The sequence below is a fragment of the Lissotriton vulgaris genome, chromosome 10, assembly GCF_964263255.1.
Source record: "Lissotriton vulgaris chromosome 10, aLisVul1.2, whole genome shotgun sequence".
In the NCBI taxonomy this organism is placed as follows: domain Eukaryota; kingdom Metazoa; phylum Chordata; class Amphibia; order Caudata; family Salamandridae; genus Lissotriton; species Lissotriton vulgaris.
The window spans coordinates 274,811,244-274,834,291 of NC_141698.1; the positions used below are offsets into that span (position 1 = coordinate 274,811,244).

At 42.3% G+C, this 23,048-nt stretch overlaps 1 protein-coding gene across 1 annotated transcript in view; it reads left to right on the forward strand.

The window, feature by feature from the left end:
* LOC147685121 (unconventional myosin-Ig-like) overlaps nt 1-23,048 on the forward strand; it is a 1,601,091-nt gene that overhangs the window by 631,280 nt on the left and 946,763 nt on the right. Inside the window, exon 14 of the mRNA XM_086941006.1 lies at nt 11,777-11,909. Within this exon, the coding sequence (XP_086797132.1) occupies nt 11,777-11,909 (133 nt within the window). The remainder of the gene's footprint in view (nt 1-11,776; nt 11,910-23,048) is intronic.

Genomic DNA, 23,048 nt, shown 5'->3' on the forward strand with positions numbered 1-23,048 from the left:
CTCTTGATCAAATGGTTGCTCTTCCAAAGTAATGATGGCTTGCATTGTGTCTTTTATGTAACTGGTTGTCAGACTTATTAATGGTTTGAGAAAAGTGTCAATATATTTTGCCGGCCTTTCCAGGATTGAATTTACTCCCGATATTATTGGGCGGCCTGGGGGGTGTTCTGCATTTTTGTGGATTTTGGGCAAAATATACAGAAGTGGGGTTCTTGGATTTTGGTTGCGAAGATATTTTGCCTCATGTTTAAATAACTATCCATTTTCTTCACCGATCCGAATCAATGTCATCATTTTTTCCGTGATTATCCTTTCCATTTCATGATCGATTTTTTTGTAGTGCTCTTCATTTTCGAGCTGTCTTCGTATTTAAGTCTCGTTTTCTTCTCTCTCCATGAGGGCCACCCCTACGCCTTTATCGGCGGGTTTAACTTTGATGGCTTGATTGTTTTTTAGATCTTCCAGGGCTTTTTGTTCTTCTCTAGATAGGTTCCATTTGGTAAATTTCCTTTTGTTATCCAATATGTCTAGATCTTTCAAGACATTTTTTTCAAAGACCAGGATCTCCATCAGAATTTCCCCTGATGGTGGGAAGAAGGTGGAGGGTTTTTTAAGGCCTGAGTAGCTCTTATCCTGATTGTACTGTTGTCTGCGAAGAAGGATTTTAATCTCATCTTTGTAAACAATTGCAGTATTTCCAATTTGGTTTGGCTGATGTAATTCTGTCGCGATGGAATGAATGATAATCCTTTGGTTAAGACCTGGACTTCTGCTGGGCTTAACTCAAGTTTGGTCAGGTTGTATATTGGATTCTTCATCACCACCTGTAAGTGTTCTTCCTGGTGGTTATCTCTCCCTGGTACTGGAGTGGATTGGTATTGGAATTGTACCATCTTCCCCTTCTGTTTCTGGTTCTCTGCCCTGTATTGCCTCTTCCTAAAAAAGGCTGGGGTCCTTGGAAAAAACAGACCTGTTGATTGCTCCTGGCACTTGTTGAGGGTTCTGACTCGTTGGAGTTGTCTGAATATGAAGAATCGTCCGAGAAAATTGTGAAACGTCTTTGGCTTCTGGCTCCGTATGTTCTTAAGATTCCTGTATTATTCTGTTGTTTATAGTAGTCTTTATCTAGATATGAGTAAGCCCTTGCTTCACTGAAGTTCGGAATGTCTTTAACTAGATTCGATCTTTTGAAGTCTTCCGTTGTTTTTTTTTAAAATTGCGTTTTCTTTTTCTACTTTGCTTAATAGATCTTTAGCATTTTCTATTGCTTCGTTGAGCAATAGGGCTTCCTCCAATTCTTTTATGAGTTCCAACTCTTCTAGACTCAGTCTTTCAACAGTTTTTATTGACAAGAACATCCAGTCTCTGGAACATTTTGTGCCAATTTGACTGAAGTCTCCCAGGTATGGAGGTTGATCTACAAAAATTACAGGCACATTTTTTACCTGGTCTAATAGGGATTGAACCAGCCCTCAGATGCTCGAGCAGTACCTCCCCGTGTAATGCCGTGCGGATTTATTTTTTCTTCAATCTTGTGATCTTTTCTATTTCAGATTGGAATTTGGGATTTGACGTGGTATTCCCAATGTTCAGTTTCGGTGGTTTTTTAAGTAACTCCTCAATGTCTTCTTCCCAGTAGCTCAATGTTTTCGGTTCTGACATTAGGTATGCTTGAAAAATAAATAAATAACAAAAAGTGAATGTGACTACTGATTCTTAAGTAGTAGTGTGTAGACTAAACAGCTGATCTCTGCGGTTTTGTTGTCACTACAACTGACCTCTGGTTTTGAAGTGTTATCTAAAGTACAAATGGTGAATGGCTACATCGTTGTGTACCCTATCTTTTTTTAGGGAAATAGGCAGTGCTCAGGGACTGCGTAAACACCGCTTAAGACCGGCTGGTGTCTAGAAACGATTCCATCGTAGGTTGACACCTACTCTCAAAACGCTTACAATGAGGGGGTAGATTCAGTTCAGGACCATAGTGGTTGGAATCTATAACCTTATATTAACACAACATAATACCTCTAGGACCATAAATCCTTGGATTACTCATTACCATGGATCTCGCTATTTTCCATGGCAGGTTCAGTAGATGAACAGTATAATTCACAACATTTTGGGTAGGCACACAACAATACAATTACTCTTTTCTTAACCATTAATAAACAACACAAATTGACCTTTTCTCTTCAAGTATTCTATTTATCTTTTGTGTTTTTTCATAAATGAAGTGTCATTCAATTTCACAACAAAGCACATTTTGATTACTTTTTGTATTCTATTTGTACATACAATCTTCCTGCGAAAAGAAATGTTGATTGTTTGCGAAGGAATTATAAACAATTTTCAAAAACAGTGCATGTCAATATATACAGTGAATTCCACATCTAGCTTGTTTGGTCCTAATCCTATGTTTTATCTCTACCGGGGTACGCCAGCATAGTACTCCTTGGTAATATTTACTAAGCGGTCCTTAAGAAAGCTAGGCTCAGAGAATCATTGTAATAGTGTTCCAAGTTTAGACCAATCGACTTTATTGCTAAACTTATTGAGTCCTTAGTAATACTCCTATTTGCTACTGATACTCTGAGTCCTGTGAAAGTGGAAAGTGAATGTGTGGGTGTGCCGACGCATTTCGACCTTCGTGCTGGGGACCAGGAGGATTTCGGAGAAGGTCTTCCTCAGGGCTGGGGCTGTGGGAGTAGGTTTATTGTGATCTAAAATTTGTGAGGGGGAAAGAAAAAGAAATGTGCATAAGTGCCTAATACTATACATTAAATGTTTTAGCTTAACCTAATGGTTATTGCTGGCATACCTAGTGTAATTGGGGTGCATGGATTTCGAATTTCTCCTTCTGGTCATCAGAGTCTTTCATCTTGGGACATATTGGATCTTTATTTCTGAGGAATTAAAAAACATTTGGTGGCTCACTTCGTAGTCATCGTGAGGATGTCTCATTATGTTTTAGACTGACCGAAAATGAGCAGGCACATTTTAAAGGCACATGAAGTGTTTAAATGGCTAAGCTTCTCCTCTGGGAGCGTGATCTTATTGTGCGTAGATGTGAGCATATTATCTCTGTTCCTTCTAGTTTCGTGGCTCTTTTGGGTGTGGTTAATTATCTCTTTATGTGACTCGAGGTTTCATGAGACGTAAGACACCATCCTCGCTTCCAATTATTTTTGAATAGTGCTCGTGTTCTTAATGACTTATACCATTCATTGTGACATGCCAAGTGGTTCTTCACTATTTCCCCTTTATCCCAGTTCCATGCTCTTATCATGCCGAATTGTAAATACCTTTAGTTCTTCTGTTCGTAGTTGATTTTTCAGAGCGGCGGTGCGGAATGGCAATCACTCGGCTTCGTTACTTCCTTCGGCGTCTTTCCTATCTAGAGAGGAACAAAAAGCCCTGGAAGATCTGAAAAGACAATCAAGACATCATAGTTAAACCCGCCGATAAAGGCAGAGGGGTGGTGCTCATGGAGAGAGAAGAATAGGAGACTGAAATACCAAGACAGCTCGAAAATGATGAGCACTACAAAAAAATCGATCATGAAATGGAAAGGATAATCACGGAAAAATTGATGATATATATTTGGATCAGGAAAGAAAACGAATGGTTATTTAAACATAAGGCAAAATATCTTCTCAACCAAAATCCAAGAACCCCACTTCTGTATATTTTGCCCAAAATCCACAAAAATGCAGAACACCCCCCAGGCCGCCCAATAATATCGGGAGTAAATTCAATCCTGGAAAGGTCCGCAAAATATATTGACACTTTTCTCAAACCATTAATAAATCTGACAACCAGTTACATAAAAGACACAATGCAAGCCATCAACACTTTGGAAGAGCAACCATTTGATCAAGAGAATGAATTCCTAGTCACCTTAGACATCATTAGTTTATATACTAATATTCCACAAGAAGAGGGACTAGAAGCAATGGAATACTTCCTGGAGAAAAGGACAAGACCACACAAAATTCCCACGTCATACATAATAGAAATTGGAAAGATTTGTTTGAACTACAATTTCTTCGTATTTAATGGGCAGCAGTACCTTCAGATGAAAGGTACTGCAATGGGATGTCCTTTTGCGCCGGAAACGGCCATAATTTCCATGGCACTGTATGAATAATGGTGGATCTACAGTAACAACCCCTTCGATGGCCAAATAAAATATTGGCATTGATATATTTATGACATCATAATGCTCCGGAGGGGGTCATCAGAATCACTGAATGAATTTTACACCTGGCTAAACCAACGCAGTCCACACATACAGTTTACTTTGACATCGAGCAAATCGGAGAAACATTTTCTAGACTTGAAAATCCAACAGGAGAATGGGAAGCTATTTACCACACTCTTCACAAAGGATACAGACCGGAATACCCTACAACACTATTCTAGTTTCCACCAGAGAAATTTGAAAGATAATCTGCCATATGGACAATTTCTTCGTATAAGAAGAAATTATTCGAACAAAAGTATTATTTCAAGAATGCAAAACTTCTATTGGAAAAACTGGTGCACCGGAACTATCCAAGAAAACTGACTAAACGAGCAATGAAGAGGGCTTGGTATACCCCGAGGAAATATCTATTGACACCCAAAGATAAGAACAAAGACATGCCATTGGTCTGCGTTACCACCTATTCAGGATCCAGAAATGAAGTAAAAATGATAATTAGACGGAACTGGCAAAGTGTCAAAGGCTTAACTGAGTTTAAAGAACAACTAATATCCGCATTGAAGAAAAGTCAAAGTATCAAAGAAATGTTGGTGAGAGCCAACACCAACAAGAAAAGAGTGCAACCATCTATACATTCAATGTTATCTCTCCCACCAGTTAAAGGACATCATAGATGCTGGAATTGTGCGGTCTGTGGCATCACCATGGAAGGAACATAATTCACGTATGGCAACAAAACCATTCGCCATGAGGAGTTTACTAACTGTATTACTTCAAATGTGGTATACTGCATTGTATGCCCCTGTGGCATGGCATACGTTGGTAAGACGACACAGCAAGTTAAAACAAGAATAAAGCAACACAAATCCAGGATAAAGCTCAAAGTATGGACAGCACCAATGGTCAAACATTGGATGGAGCAGAATCATACCATAAACGAAATGAAATGGACAGTCCTTAGACAAATCGAAGTAAGATTGCTAGAGAAACGACTGCTGAATGAAGAAGCCAAAATGATTTTGAGACTTGGCACTACAGAAAATGGCCTAAACGAATTTTCAGAGATCGTGTACTGTATATAGCCAGCAACATCAAACAACTCTGAGTACAGATGAACACCAGAAAACACACTAGTACAGAACGTGGATAGGATTAGGAACTCTCCTGATCAAGCAGAGTTTTGTTACCCTAAACCCCCTGGTGTACACCGAGATGAAAACTACAAGGCTCAAGAAACATCCTATTCAGAACCGTTTCATGAAGGTGTTCCTCACTGGGACAGCATAGCAAAAGAAATGAAGCAGTGTATAATAACATAAGCACGAACGGTGCTCCTAAACACCAAGAATGTGGCGTGTTCAGACAATTATGAATAAAGGGTGCGTCCTTAACAATGAGACATCAACAAGTTGGGCGTCCGATCTAGAACATTAAAAACCAAGAAAATCAAGAAACCACTAAATAAAGATAGCTGCCTAAGCGATAAAAGATTAACATGGAAGCCAGGCGTGTTTATAAACCATCATAAGGGGTATGTCCTTGGCAATGAGACAACAGATAGCCAGGCGAACGTTGCAGAACGTTTAACAAACCCGGAACGTTCAGATATCACTAAATAAAGTTTTCTGCCATGGCGATACTCAAACAGGAAGTCAGGCGGTCTAAAGTGTGCCGACTTGCAGGAGGCACAAGAGGAAGTCAGGCGGATATTTTGAAAATGACGCACTACAGAGATTTGACATATGCAGCCAATGAGCAGCACGCCACAAGAAACTGACAAAACAGGAAAGACGCCGAAGGAAGTAACGAAACGAGTGATTGCCATTCCACACCGCCGCTCTGAAAAATCAACTACGAACAGAAGAACTAAAGGTATTTAAAATTCAGCATGATAAGAGCATGCAACTGGGATAAAGGGGAAATAGTGAAGAACCACTTGGCATGCCACAATGAATGGTATAAGTCATTAAGAACACAAGCACGATTCAAAAATAATTGGAAGCGAGGATGGTGTCTCACGTCTCATGAAACCTCGAGTCACATAAAGAGATAACTAACCAACCCCAAAAGAGCAACGGAACTAGAAGGAACAGAGATAATATGCTCACATCTACGCACAATAAGATCACGCTCCCAGAGGGGAAGCTTAGCCATTTAAACACTGCATGTGCCTTTAGAATGTGCCTGTTCATTTTCGGTCAGTCTAAAACATAATGAGACATCCTCACGATGACTGGGAAGTGAGCCACCAAATGTTTTTTGACTCCTCAGAAATAAAGATCCAATATGTCCCAAGATGCAAGACTCCGATGACCAGAAGGAGAACTTCGAAATCCATGCACCCCAATTACACTAGGTATGCCAGCAATAGCCATTAGGTTAAGCTAAAACATTTAATGTGTAGTATTAGGCACTTATGCACATGTCTTTTTTTTCCCCCTCACGAATTTTAGATCACAATAATCCGACACCCACAGCCCCAGCCCTGAGGAAGACCTTCTTCGAAATCGTTCTGGTCCCCAGCACAAAGGTCGAAACGCGTTGGCACACCCACACATTCACTTTCCAATTTCACAGGACTCAGAGTATCAGTAGCAAATAGGAGTATTACTAAGGACTCAATAAGTTTAGCAAAAAAGTCGAATGGTCTAAACTTGGAACACTATTACAATGACTCTCTGAGACTAGCTTTCTTAAGGACCACTTATTAAATATTACCAAGGAGTACTATTCTGGCGTACCCTGGTAAAGATAAAACATAGGATTATGACCAAACAAGCTAGATGTGGAATTCACTGTATATATTGACATGCACTGTTTTTGAATATTGTTCATAATTCCTTCGCAAATGATCAAAATGTATTTTCTCAGGAAGATTTTATGTACAAATAGAATACAAAAAGTAATCAAAATGTGCTTTGTTGTGAAATTGAATGACACCTAATTTAGGAAAAAACACGAAAGATAAATAGAATACTTGAAGAGAAAAGGTTGATTTGTGTTGTTTATTATTGGTTAAGAAAAGAGTAATTGTATTGTTGTGAGCCTACCCTAAATGTTGGGAATTATACTGTTCATCTATTGAACCTGCCGTGGAAAATGGCAAGATCCATGGTAATGAGTAATCCAAGGATTTATGGTCCTAGAGGTCGCATCCACAACCTCAGCATCATCCTAGATAGCAAACACTCCATGAAACAACAGGTCAAAGCTGACTCCTCAGCCTGCATCCACACTATGCATGCTCTTCAAGTGGCTCCCCATCAGCAGGCCCTCATCACCAACCGCCTAGACTACGGCAACACATTCTATACAGGCACCTCTAGCGAACTTATGAGAAGACTCCAGACGATACAGAATATAGCACCCAGATTGAACCTCAACCTGCCCAAAAGGACCCACATCACCCAGCACCTGAGAGGCCTCCACTGTCTCCCCATCCAAAAAAGATTCCATTTCAAACTACTGACCCACTCCCACATAGCCTTCTACGACAAAGGACCTGCATACATGAACAACTGCCAATCAGTTAGAAACCTCTGCTCCACCTACCTCACCCTTGCACAACACTGTGCATCTGCCGCTGCCGCACCAGAGCATGCTCCTTCTCCCACATTGCTGCCAAGTCTTGGAATGCTCTTACCCTCCACCTCTGAATATCACCCTTGTCGCTAGACTTCAGGAAGAAGCTCAAGACCTGGCTCTTTGACTGAGAAACCCGCAGCCCAGCACCTTGATACCCTCTGAAGACATCCCGAAAAAACCATATGATTAATTGATTGATTAATCTGCCACTCCAGTAGCTCTTAAACACCAGAGGATTGCCTTCCACCTCTCTCCCAATGTGGAAAAAGAACTGAAGCTCTAGAATAAAGCTGGCATCATCGAACGAGTGAAAAGCCCAACCCTGTGAGCCCCTCTGATTGTGGTGGTAAAAAAAAAAAGCCTGACGCTGTATGCATTTGGGTGGACTAAACCCAATCTAGTGGGAACATCATCTCACACCAACTATTGATGACATCATTGGAGAACCTGTCCGGTTAGCATGCTGCCCTCAGGAGGAAGCTGCCTTTACCTGACTTAAAGAGCATGGTCTAATCCTCCATCAGGAAAAATGTGACTTCCTACAAAACAACATACATTTCTTCGGATGCCAGTTCTCAGGCAAAGCAATCAGCCCAGACCCAGACAAGATAAAAGACATACAGAACACACAGCTCCCTCCTCTGAGTCCGTAGCTTCCTTGGCATGGTGACGTACTGCAGATGCTTCATGCAGAACCTGGCGGACATCTCTGGTTCTCTTAGGAAACTCACAGGCATCCAGCCCCTGGGTGTGGGGAGAGGAACACACCAACAAAACAATGTTATCCTCAAATTGAATGAGAAGTAATTGCCATACTGTGAGGCTGCAGCACTTCTACATATATTTATATGGTCACCCATTCACCATCTTCACATATGACAAGCCGCTGATCCCTATATTTCATGGGTCCTCTAAAACCCTCCCCCCGAGGATTAAGAAGTGGATCCTGAAACTGTAGGACTTCAATTTCACAGTACTGGACAGGCACTCGAAATGCAGGGAACTTCTTCTCCCTCCACACTCACCCAGCCACCCTGCCAGAGACTGCAGAAGCTCAGGAAACTGAAGAATATGTCTCCCTGGTGGTGGAGTGCTCCAAACCTCTCTCTATGTCCCTAGCGGAAGTAGTCGAAGACACCAAGCACGACAACTGTCTGAAGATCGCCATCAAAGCAGCCTTGACAGGTGACTGGCAACTTCTTCAGTTCCCAGCCCCCTACCATGCTGATGTAGCAAAATCAACATTCAGGGAGTTACACAACATCAGCAAGGAGCCAATTCAGGCTGCCTATTAAGAGGTCCACACCTGGTGCTTTCAGAAAGCCTAAGACAAAAAACTGTCCTTCTAGCACACCGAGCACATCAAGGCATCATCAAATGAAAGAACAGACTGAGAACTAAGGTCTGGTTCCCAGGCTTGACCAGATTGTAGAAGCCTTTGTGCAGGACCATCTAGCCACCAGCCAGCCCGACCTCCCAGCACAGGCCATCACCAAAGACAGTCTGGGTGCCCCATGGCAAAAAGTCAGTGTGGACTTTGGTAGCCTTTCCAACGGCTTCCACATGCTGGTTGTCCTGCACAATTTCTCCTGTTACCCACAGGTCGAAATTGTATCAACAACGTCCGCATCTGAAGTAATCCCAAAACTTAAAAGGTTAATGGCCACCCATGGCCTGTTTGAAGAAATCCACACTGACAATGGGCCTCCCTTCAGCAGCCACAAATGGGCTGAACATCTGTGCTCCAGGAACAGCAAACACTGTTGCATCACACCCAAATGGTTCCAAGCCAATGGGGAGGTGGAGCGCATGATAAGGACCCTTACAAAAGTGATCTGAATTGCAGTGGCAGATAATACCAACATAGATCGAGCCATATACAGCTTCTTGCGAGACTACATACTCACACCCTGTTCAGCAATTCCCCTGATCAAGCTGTGCTTTGGAAGGACAATGACTGAAATAATCCCCCATCATCCTGTATGGGCTGACCTACCAAATCCACCGAACCTTTCGGACTCTAGAAGAGCCCACAGCAATGACTATTCCTCACAGAAACGTTGAACCAAACCAAGAACTTTCAAAGACAAGGTTCTAGTGGAGACCTCCATCCTGGTGGCAAGTTCAGCCTACCATTTGAGATCACTTCATGGCCTGTCACTGAGAGCAAAATAATGATTGTGATTGCCCAAAGAGGTTAAGGTGGTGCAGTCTGACATCTGCATCAGAGAGTTAATCAAAAGCCTGTGTGAATCGGGTGTGGCCAGTTTTGAAGGCCACTCATTGAACCACTGTTGCTCGAGTTGTATTTCAGCATCACTGCAATGCTGCAAGTATGCTACAAGGAGCTTCTGTGAATGGGCTTTGAAATTAAAGCAGTGAGAGTTGGAGGATGACAGAAAGAGGTAGCAGAGGGGATGCAGCGACATGGGAGGAGGTGGGAAGGACGAATGCTGCTCCATTTATCAGGTAGAGGAGAAATAATGATTAAACAGGGGCGGCGTCGGCATCACTTAATCTCCGCCTTGTGTAATGTAATTGACACTTTTGTAAAGCACTCCAATACCATTGGGTCACTCGAATTTGCGCTCTAAAAAATGCTCCCACAAATTAGCCTGATATTGTGTAATCCAACTAGCGCTCATGTAAAGTGCTCCAACACTATTGAGTCTCTCAAGTTCACATTATATAAACAAGCATCAGAGAAAATGCGATAGGAGTTGTCCAAGACTTGCCCTTAACTGTGCTTCAAGTCTGGGCTGCTGACGGTCCGGTGACCGAGGTTTGCTAAAGCAGCAAGCAGCGAAGCAGTAGGGGTTTAATCCTCACGCTTTGAAGTGAGAGACAATTAAAGAAGCGATTTCAAAAACAGCGCAGAAGCGTCTGACATTTCAGCGGTATTTGATTGGGACGGGCAGATTAGGTGATGGCCACTGAAGCTGAAACACCAAAAATGGGCAAACAGTGACACGAGCAGGAATCAAAGAAAGAAATTGTACACTAAAGGAACACATAAATACAGAAATATAACAGTAATTGGGCACTGCTCTATGAGAGGAAACCAAACACAAAGAGGAGGGACAAAGAGGAATGATTAAACACTAGCAAGCAAACAATTTTGAACAACAATTGAAGGGATGAATAAAACAAAAATGGGCGGGCTGTAAGCTCACAGAGTGAATACAGCATGTCTTGAAGAGACAGCACATGCGCCCCCTAGCCTCAACCAAAAAATATGTCGGAGTGTAAACTAGTGAGAAAGACTGGTGATGTGAGCTTGAAGAAAAACATGCTGGGTTCTGAGTGAAATGAGAGCGTTTGAAATTATGTGTTAAAAAATGAGCATCAAACATAGTGAGTTTGAGTCGTTGACTTCACTATAATAGGGTCTGTTGCGTCTCCTTTCTCAGAAATGCCTTCAGGGAAACAAATTCATCTAAATGTACATCTCATGGCATTAGACACGTACGTCTTTGGGGGGCTCACTCATTACTTAGGCTTTTGGACCTCTTCATAAGACCTGTGCAACCTACTGAGAAGTTGCAAATAATAATTTGTCACTGCATCATGTTTTATTCCCTCCCTCTAACACCATATAGTCTAAAGCCCTTTGAGAAAATATCTATGATAGGTTGACTGTCATTGATTATGCTGTTACGGCCAAAGTTCTGATGACAATGGGCCCATTGTGCCGGTACTCCTGGCCCCAGATCTGGTAAGGCTGGTTGGGTGCATCGCCAGAGTTTTATTCCAGGATTGTGACACATCTTGTGCCACCAAAACAGTTGCACCAGATCTAGATATAAGGCTGTGCATATCCAGTGACCGCTTTTAGTTCATGACTGTTGGTCCACTAAGAATGTGAAATCTCCCCATTTCCCTGCTGTATGCCAGTCCCTCTCTGATACCATATGAGCAACCCAAACCTGTTCAGAACAGTGTGCTGCTTTGTGACATATCCTCACCAGATTTTCTTTCACTTTATAGCAGGGACCCTGTCCTGCAGGAGATGTGGCCAGAGGGGAAGCTGCACATCGCAGAGGTCACCAAGCGACCTCTGACTGCTGCCACCCTCTTCAAGAACTCCATGATAGCCTTGGTTGAGAACCTGGCATGTAAGGTAAATGACTGGCTCCATAGCACCAGCCTTGCTTCATTCTTCTTGCTAATGAATGTGCCCAGCCAGGACTGGGGATAAATAAGCCACTCATAGACAGACAGAAATGTAATCCATGATTATGATGCTTCTTGAAAAACATACACAAATAACGTTACATGCTCTTATTTACTTTTTCCTTTGACTAGGCAAGTAATGGTAACCTAGAGAATTAAATATTTGGCAAGTAGACAGACACACTACAAAAAGACGTGTGTCTTGGCACTTGTACATTTTATCCATTTTTAGAAAGGATCCGTAGATTATTCTGTGATTTAGCCTGTTTGCTGCTTCAGAGGAATAATCCTGTAACAGTCCCTCTCCAAAAGTAACCAATCGCTTGACTATTCAGAAACTCTTGTAAGGAACAAACATCTACTTCTATAAAGCCAGTGAGATTATTAAATTAGATCCATTAGGAACCTGAGTACCCTGAGTTATAATCCTGGTTTAAACATGTTATCACAGAGTATGTAATTATGCAACAGAATGAATGGAGGAAAAACAAAACAGTCCATCTTCAACCCAAGATTATAAAATTAAGAAAATCATAAAAAATCCTTATCATGTCATCTAAATCTTTCAACATCCCAAATCAAACAGAATCTTCCCCTAATTCCACAAGATCCCTCTACTGGCACACCAGAAGACTTTCAATTGCTGCCTCGAGAGAGAAATTTGAGAAATTCCTCTGACAGTTTTCTCAGAAAAGGTATCTGATTAGACTCAGTTTCATTATAGCTTTGTTACCACCATCTCCTCCTCCAAAATCTCCACTAACCTGGGACTACTTCACCCCTTTCACCTCTGAGGAAAATCTGATTCCATCAAGAATCTGAAACCTATCAAATACTTTCTTGACCCCATCCAGCTAATATACACAAAGCCAATTTTTCCATCTTCAAAGGCGCTTGGTACGAGCTGATAAACACCTCTCTTTGTCAAGACGTCTTTGCATCATCATTGAAAATTGGCCAGATCACTATCTTTAAAAATTCAACCCCGACCCCTCTTTAAAGGCAAACTCCCTCCTAGTTTCCTACTTACCATGGCCCAATAAGAAAATAGAGAAAATCTTTGTGAACTAACTTACTACTCTCATCTCAGACAATCTACTGTTGAAAGGCCTAGACTACACTTGACAATTCCTGCTTAATTGTTCTTCTAAACCTCTCAGCTGCCTTTTACACTAGTAACCACAAAATACTTCTTCAGATTGCTGAATACTGCATTAGATTGTGAGGCAAAGTTCTGAGTTGTTTCAAATCTTTGTTAACTGATAGCTCTCAACTGGTGAAAATAGGTTACCACTTTTTCCCCACGACCAACATGTGTTGCAGGATTCCTTGAGGCTCCACTCTAACACACACTTAAGTTAATCTCTACATGGAGCCACTAAGCCTGATCAGACACAATGCTGGCGCCGCCCTTCATCAGTACACTTAAGACCCTCAGCTCTGTCTAAAGATAGATTACACTTTCCTCCTCAGAAACTCTCTGCCTCAGATTCAGTTATAAATGCACTAGAGCTTCCTTCTTTTGAACCTCTTCAATACATAATTCCTCTTTTTTTCTTTTTATATCAAAAGTGATTTGGTCCCACGTTTCTCAACTCTTTGAAGCCAAAGTCTATGCGTCTGCCCCAACCTCGACTATCAAATCTTTTGGTTTCATGCTTGACATTGCTCTTAGCTTTACCCCTCTTATCAGCAATATGGAGAAAGCTCCAAATGTCATCTTCATACCATACATAAAAAAAGAATCCACCCACTTATCCTTTCCAGAAACAACCAAAAGCTCTCTTCTTTCCAAATCTTTTGGTTTCATACTTGACATTGCCCTTAACTGTACCCCTCCTATCAGCAATACAGTGAAAGCTCCAATCTTTCTTCTTCATACATATAAAAATCCACCCCTTTATCCCACCGGAAACAACTGAAGGCTCACTTCTTTGTACAATGCTACTCTGATTGTATTACACAAATCTAATGAATTATATCCTCATATGCTCTCTCTTAAATGTTCAAAACATGTGTTTAATGACTAGTACGTGTTTCCTCCTCCCACACTTTCAATGTACCCTGATATTTTAAAATGTTTCACTGAAAAGCGTCGCAATTCCTATGAGGTTCAGGTGTAACATAAATGTTGGTCTGGTGGCCTCCAAGGTTGATAATAGTGCTCAGGGTATTCACCTTATTAGCAAGAGTTTGAGTGCTATGATATAAAGTGATTGTACTACTAGGCAAACACTGTTCTTAAGCCTATGCCTCTTTTAGCATTATTCATTGCTGTTTTAAACAGGGAATCTATGAAAGACACCAATGCTGGAGAACTGTAGATGCAAATAAGTAACTTGCTTCTTCCCACTTCCATTTTGCATCACATCCTGGTTTCTATGATTTGGTCTCAAATGAAACCTACTAACACTCAAAAAGCATTCTTTTTCATGAATTTTTGTATTTTCATTATTTTAAAAACATTATTGGGTCTGTACTTGTATTGGCAGAACCACTAAGGCTACCACCCAGCAAAGATATAAACAATATATTTAGTGTACTATATGTATTCCTTTCTGTCCCCTGCCAGCAGGTCATGTTACTACACCATGTGATGAATTCTGGTACCTCATGAATACCCCATAGCTTTGCAATAGCATGCCTTCCCTTGCCTTGAAACAGTTATCCCTACATTCCAGAGTATTTTAGAATTTTTCAGCAGGGGTTGTCTTCCCATATTCCAGGATCATCATTCTCCCCTGTGAGAAAACAGCATTTTCTGAGTGGGTACCCTGGATGTTTCGCCTTTCGGCTTCTGATAGACCCAATATATTTTTCAGTCTTTAGAATTCTGTGTACTTTATCCCTGCCACTAAGTTGTAAAGTGCCTGTGTTCCCTCTTTAAACAAGTTTGAATTGACTTACTCTGAATGGGGGTGATTAATTTGCCTAGAAGTCCATCGTGATTTGTTCCAAGTGCAATCAGAGCACGGAAGTTAAAGGCCGCCCTTTGTGCCATCCACCTCAGTGGCAGACAGACATGGTTTCAGGCCTATCATTATAGACTGACTGTAGCTGCGTAAAAAGCTGCAATGCAACATGTCAAAATAAACACATTTTCGACAGGTTAAAACCACTGTTTTATATAGTAGTAAGTCACCACTATGTAGGCCTTATAGCCCACAAGGCAGGGTGCATGGTATTTAAAAGTATAACAAAAAGAAATGTAATGCTAATATGTCCTTACAGGGACTAGCACCCAAAAGCTATTTTCACTGTGGCTGGCCTTGGTATCCTATGTAGAAAACCAGAGTACAGATTAAAATACTAATACTGTATCTCGAGGATGGTCCTGCTACAGAAATAAACAACTATTTATAATAGCTATTAAAAATTCTATTTTATGGTGAAGTCATATTTTCAATACATATTACAGAAAGGTAACTTTTAGCAGCTTAGTTTGTCCCTGCCTGATGTTCAAGGAGGATAATTTGTATTCACTCTCTTGCTTCTCTCAACTAGTAGTTAGCCTTGACTAGGTGTGAATTGGGGTGGAATGATTCCCAGGAGCAAACAATAGGCTAACCTGAATGGACAAAGATGACTCATCTGAACTCCACCGAATATGCAGATTGGAGACTGTGGACATTCTTTTTGACACTACAGTGGCAAAGCCTGCTTGACAGGCCTGGTCTGCTGGGTTCACATATAACACTTGGGCCACACTTGAAATCAGGAGTGGCCCATGCAGGTAAGAGAGGTGGGTGGTTCACCTCGTAGTCGTCTGTCGACTCCCCGCCCCACGGCTCATATCTGCACGGGGCACTCCTGCTTGAAGGGGGAGAGAACAAGATGCCAAGACCATTCTTGCAGGTCAATCATTTGGTTGGGGAAGGACTTTGATTTTGTCCTAACAGACTTCTGCCTCTGGATTTATTGTTGGCACAGTGGATGCCTCAACCTGGATTTTGGTGGTAGACATGGAAGGACACTAGAATAACCCTGGTACACTCCCGCCACACTCACAGCCCACAGAGCCTACTTTTAGTGTGGCCGAAAACTTTTGGCCTCTTGATAAAGACCAAAGTGAGTAGGGGTGACCCTGGGATCTTTTACCCCATTGGTAAGGGGGTCCCAAGGTGTCATTCCCAACTGCTAGCTAGTGCCATGTATAAATGTGGCATCTCAAGACACCCACTTCTGAACTCTTCCTGGACCTGCAAAAATTCAGAAGAGGACTGGACCTGTTGTCTGTGAGCTGAGAGAAGCCCTACAGGAATTGGCCTGCTCCCTCTTGTACCCAGGACATAGAAGTAGACTCTAAGGGCTATAGGCTGACCTCTTGTTCAAGCTACATGGATACAACAACAACTGGCCATTCCCTGGAAGTACCCAGCTGACCACTGGGAACCCTGCTGTTGGCGTCTGCCTGACAACCTATGAGTCTCAAAGTGCATTAAACAAACACAAAAGTTGGCGGGATACCCTTAGACAAATGCTGTTAACTTAATCAGCAAAATAGCATGTCTGTACCTGAGACTCAATGATCTCTCTGTATGCTGCTGCTTGTTTGTCTGTCTGCCAGACGGCTGTTCGAGCAATCGAGCAATTTAGGTGCTATGTGGTTTCTCGACCATGACAAAAGTGTGACTATAGGAGAGACCCACCCCGAACAGACCATGAAGCTACTAGCTAAATAGTTTTAGGTTATCATTCATTTTGAAACTTTATTGCGGCTATTAGAGCCATAAAAAACATTTGCAAAATAAATTTTTTATCAATCTCTTTAAAAAATCGGGAAAATAATCAATATGGAAGTTCAAAGATACAAAGTACACAAATATTTATGAGTTCACTTTTTGGGGGCGTTGGTCAATAAATATACACCAAAATGAGAAATGTAATTACTATAAATATCTTAAAAATATAAATTAACATCTGAATAATAAAACCAATATAAAATTCATATAAAAACTTGACTAAAGCCCATCCTCAGCTAGCAACCAATGGGTATGTTACAATCAAATGATTAACAAGTGCCTAAGAGGGAGGCCATGAATCTTGCCTAATCTTTCAGGAAAAGGTATGTGTGCTACAGATGTTATATATTCACATTACAATTATCAAGCAAGCGCCTACGCTTAATCCACATTGCAAACAAAAACTTAGAGAGCACAACAACAAAAACCGGGTCAGTATCCGTTTTTAAAATCCTAAAGATTTCTGCATAGTTCCTAATGCACAGGTTTCTGCAAAGTTGAATCACCCACCTAGATCTAGGGCTCTTGTAAGCCGGGCAGAATAGAAAAACGTGGATCACGGTTTCCTCCTCCTCTAGACACCCGGGACAGGGGCGACCAATGCTACCTGCCCACTTGTTGGTTCGGGCGTTTAGTGGAAGGGTCCCATATCTAAATTGAAGAAACAGTTTTTTAGCCAAGACAGGTTGTATGGTATCTACCACTTGCTCAAACTTGTATTGGCACTTAAAATCAAGAAACCCATATGTTAGACTAGAGGAATCAACCGTCTGGACTATACGCGACAGGTTGTGTTCCTTCATGGCGCTAGCTAGAATTTTTTTTTAAATTTCAGGGCATGTTGTTTCAGGTGCAGTCCATAAATCTTCCCTGCCCATAGCTCTAAAAGTACCCCATATAAAAGCCAACCAGGGGATTCTGCCCACCCCCAATAAGGGAAGTACCGCTTTAAGTTCATCCCTATAATGGGCCAATCCTGGCGTACTCCACAGCCGTCGCCAGTACATCAATGGGCGTGAAGATATTAAATCCGCTATAGGGCAAATGCCCAAGTCCATTCTCAATGGGACTAGGGTGTATTTTTGGGCAGAGTTAAGATCTGTCTCATAAAATTGTTTTCAGTTACTGTGAGGGCATTCGCTGAACAATGACCCCACAGTTCTGCCCAATATAGGGTAGAAACCCTAGCCTGTACTTTGAAAATTTCTACTGGCGGGCTTATGGCCTTTAGGGCAGAGGTTTTCTGGAGTTTTAGGATCCCTCCAATGGCCTGGATTAGTTTTAAATTGGCCTTGTTAATTTGTGAGCCCCAACCCATTTTATCATTGAGGGTAAGTCCTAAAAATTCAAAGATGGAGACCCTATCTAGGGTTCTACCATCCATTCTAGGATGTGGGCAGTTGGTGGAGTTTGCGTTAAAAACCATATATTTGGTCTTTTTGATGTTGATCACCAGATTCCTCCTCTTACAGAATTGACTAAGTTCGTCTAGGACACGCTGCATCCCCATTGGTGATTTCGAGAGGAGCAGAGTGTCGTCTGCGAACATTAATGCCGGAATTTTGCGATTCGCCACTTTAGGGGGGGTCGATATCTTTGACGGCAAGAAGATCTTCGATTAACCCGTTGAGAAAGAGGGAGAAAAGGGTTGGTGCAAGGACACACCCCTGTCTCACCGCCTTCTCAACGGGAAAGGGAGATGTCAATTTCCCATTCTTGCCAAACCTCACCCTTGCAAATGTTCCCTCATGGAGGCGCCTGAACTGGTGACATAAATACGGTGGGGCCCCCATATCTAACAAGATTCCCCACAACTGGTCGTGGTCCACCATATCAAAAGCGGATTTTAAATCCACGAACGTGAGGTACAAACTTCCACCCTCCAAGACTATATGCTTCCAGTATATCAGTTGCAACCTGAACAACTGGTCAATAGTCAATATTTTGCTTCTAAAGCCAGCTTGGAGGGGAGTTAAAATATCATGGTCCTCCATCCATTCATGGAGTCTGCCCAGCAACATTCTAGCATATATTTTTTGGTACACATCGATGAGGCTGATAGACCTATAATTTAAAGGGTCAATTGGGGATCCCTTTTTATAAATGGGAATGATCTCTGCCCCAGCCCCTGTAGGGGGGGCGACAGCCCATTAAGGGTTGCATTATAAAGCGATTGTAGATATGGGGCCCACACTACCTGTTCGCTTCTATACAATTCCCCGGGGATTCTATCTAACCCAGGGGCCTTGCTCGGTAATACCTTTGTAATGGCAGCGAGCACCTCTACCAAGGTGAAAGTCGGCGAATCCCCGGCGTGGGATAAAATATGGGCAGTAGATATTTTCTCATTCATATTTTGATCTTCTTTTGGGCTTGAGTACAGTTCCTTAAAATGAAGACGCCAGGCTTCCTCACTAATATTGGGCTCAATCGTGGTTTTGCCCTCCGCTCGTCCAGTATGGACTAAGTTCCAAAAGGCCTATGAGTCTTTATGATCTAAAGCATTTTTTATTGCCTGCCATCTTTCCATTTCCCACTCTGATTTCGCATGTAGAATTGTTTTTTTTAAAAAGACCTCCTATACCTAATACTTGTACTATCACCCTTTTTTACACATGTCAGGAGTGCTCTTTTAGCATCCCTACATGCCAAGGTAAACCAGGGGTTTTTTCCTCTTGGACGGTGATTCTCAATAGGGTTGTTGTTAAAAAAGAAAGGTGCCAAAGTTGCAACCAGTTCCTTGTGAACTTTTCCCATCTCTACATCATCTGCCTCACAGGATCCAGTTCCTGTAAGAAGGCTTGCCCTTTCCAACATGGGAATGACACAAGAATACATGATCGTTATCGTGTATGGGGACCGGGTTACTGTGCCCCAACAGATGCGCCGACCTCCATCTACCACTGTTAATTTGCCATGTTGGTAATTGGCTATAGCTTGCCCCGGTTCTAATACTTGTGCTTCTATTGTCAGAACCAGAGTATTTTGATCACTTTCTGCCCGTGAGAAGACGCAAAACTTAACAGCTTTATGCCAAATTTCGGTGCTTACTAAAATATATTCTATTATAGATTCTTGGGCAGCTTTGTTGAATGTATAGTGCCCCGGATTATCGTCTGGGAACCGTCCGTTATAAGCCCTCAATGAGTGAGTGAGTGTTAGGGAGGTCAATTGAAGGACCAGAGGGGTCCATCCCTTTATTGGATAGACATTTACCGCAGGAAATGACAGTGTTGTATCATCATCGGAGGTGATCGGTAACGACAACCCATTAAGGGGTTCAAAGTGGCAATTGAAATCGCCACCTATAATTAGAGGCACTTTCCCCGGGAGTGAAGCAAGTAGGGCTGCCAAGTGATCCAGGGTGAGTGATGTATGCCCATGTTTAACTGGCCTGGAGTATACATTGATAATGGCTAGATCGGGTAGATCCCCATTAGAAATAAGAATACATAGAATATCCGGTGTGTTGGTGTCTATTCGCTTAACAGTATACCCTAAATGTATACCCACCCAGATACATAAGCCCCCTGATGGTCTGCCTCTTACACCTTTTACTGCTGGCTCACTATATGTTGCAAAACCTACTCTGTGTAGGGAGTTTAGGGCCCAGGTTTCCTGAAAAAGGCAGATCTCATGGGCGCCCACAAAATTACCCCAATCCGGCTGTTCTAGTTTACCCAGTAATCCAACTATGTTCCATGACATAAACTTAAGACCTTTTGGGCTTACTTCCAACTCTCCCTAAAGGATCGGATCCACTTCTCGCCCACCTAGATTTGCTGTTGATCCTGAGTTATTAACAATAGTCATGGGGAATTGAGAGTATAAGCCCTTCTCACCAGTTCTTGCACTATTAGATTTATACTCAGCAGCCGTGTTACCCACACCCTCACATATCCCGAATGCACTATTTCTCTTTATTTCTCTGCGCCCTAATTTACCCCTTCGTTCTAAGAGTTGTTCTAAAGACTCAACCCCCCTAGACACAGTGAAATCACCCAAAAGGTCGGGCAGGTCTGGTAGGATATAAAGTTTGGCGCTAGTCAGTCAACCATATCCAGGGCACTATATCTGTTTCTTAAAGGGATACTCGAGACAAATCCAAAACCATCCGGCTCGTCACTATTGCTAGGGATTCCTGATGGAGGTCGCCCCTCCCACATCCTTTCCTGATGTCCAAACAACTTGTGAAAATAACTAAGGGCCAGTGGCTGTATAGAAGTTCTCGAGTTTTGGCTTAACCCCTCGCAGATATGGCGAACTACCCGTCTGTCTCTAAAATTTACCACTATACAGTTTCCTGGTATATCTTTCTTCCTCCTGCCCACCCAACTTACTCTACGGGCAAACAGGATTTGGCTATGAACATTTGGAGGGAGGGGTCTATTAGGTTATCACTAATTAGGATACCAGTTGAAAGGTAGGTTCTCTTCCCATACCTAAGACCACTAGGCACTTACTATTTGTAGTGTAGTGGGCATAGACACTGCCCTGACAAATGTCTTAGACCCACGGCTGATTAGAGGCAGAAACATGTTGGCATAAAAAAATATATATACAGTGACGCAGTGAGGTCATTACACCTAATCGTGCCTCCTGTGTTTACTTCTTGGTAACCTTTTGATCAACCAGGGATACCACCATATTAAAGGATACATTAGTGGATTATGCCATATTTTGAAAGTAATAATCTGTACCTTAATCATTGTGCTGTGAGAAGTAATATCTAAGAACTCCCTCAGAAAAGCCCCATTCTGAGGTCGAGTCCTTCCTGGTAGTAACATCTTGCCAGGGTAGGACAAGGTGGCAAATGATGAAGCATGTCACCTTATGTGAGTGAGCTATCCTCGTCCAATTCTTGGAATTGCCTTGAATCTAGGTAACAAACTAGCAGCAGCATACAGAGAACTCATTGAGTCTCAGGTACAGAATTGCTATTTTGCTGATTAAGCAAACAGTATTTGTCTGAGGGTATCTCGTCAACTTTTGTGTTCGTTTGAGCTAGTAAGGGCAGGCTTGAGCCCCATAACTCCATAACATGTGATAGTATATCTCAAAGTGCCTTTCCTGAGGTCATGGGTGGCTTTAGAAGTGGACTATGATAGATTTGGACTTGAGAGACCACTTCAGAAGGTAAAATCTTTGACCAGAATAAACCTGGTTGGTGTATCCAACCTATGTTCCATTGCGGCCAAACTCAAATTGCACCCTGGTCCCAGTCTACAGTGACTATGGTGTGCAGTTTGTGCTTTTTGGTACTATTTCTGCTTAGAACTGTTAAAAATCATATCTCCGGTTCACTTTTTTGTTGTCCTTTTGGTATAATATGGTTTATTACATTTTACTCTATATTTCTAAATCGATTTCCTATTTTTATTGTTTTGTATTTTGACTTCAGCACAGTTTTGGTACTGCATAAATACTTTACACATTGTCCTAAGTTAAGCCTATCTGCTCTGTGCCATAGCTACTTGGGGTAGAGCTCTGGTTAATCTGGTACCTTTGAGGGTTCACCCCGAGAAGGGTTGTGATTATTCCTTGAGGTGGGTAGTCTCCCACCCCAAATAATAATCCAAGTTGTTACATCCTCTGTATCTGTACAGATGTCTCCGACACTCCAGTCAAGGCGTCATGTACCAACTTCCACAGCCCTACTATTTGGGGACTCTACCACGAGGTATGGTGTAGAGACCGTCATTTATTGCAGCGCTTCAGGCATGTGTTCTACTGCCCAATTTACACAGCAGAACCCAGTTTGCCCATCAGCTGAGTGACGAAGTCTGTTCTCCAGACAGGTGTTGTCAGGCACATCACCCAGATGTGGCACATAGCGTTATGTTATGTTATGTTCCTTATGTCTTTTATAGCGCTCGGCTACTCAAAAGAGTGTCCCGGCGCTTTATTGATAGCCAGAAAAAGACAAATACAACACAGATATAAAAGAAACGGGGTCAGTAGGGAAAGGGAGTCTAAGAGGCAAAAAGCCAAGTTTTCAAGCCTTTCCTGAAGGCCAACAGATTTGAGGTACTACGCAGTGCCAGGGGCAGAGAATTCCAAAGCTGTGTAGCCCGAGACATAAAGGAGCGGCCTCCAATACGGGCCTTTTTCACGCGAGGGACAGTAGCAAGAAACAGCGCCTCTGATCTCAGAGATCGTGACGGACGATAGAAGGCGAGCCTTCTTTGGAGGTATTTAGCCCCTGAGGCATAGAGGGCCTTGTGTGCAAGAGTTAAGGCTTTAAAAACTATCCGCTTCCGGATAGTCAGCCAATGAAGAGACTGCAGCAGACCAGAGACTCTGACCCGCCTGTGCAGGCCGAAAATGGCTCGCGCTGCCGCATT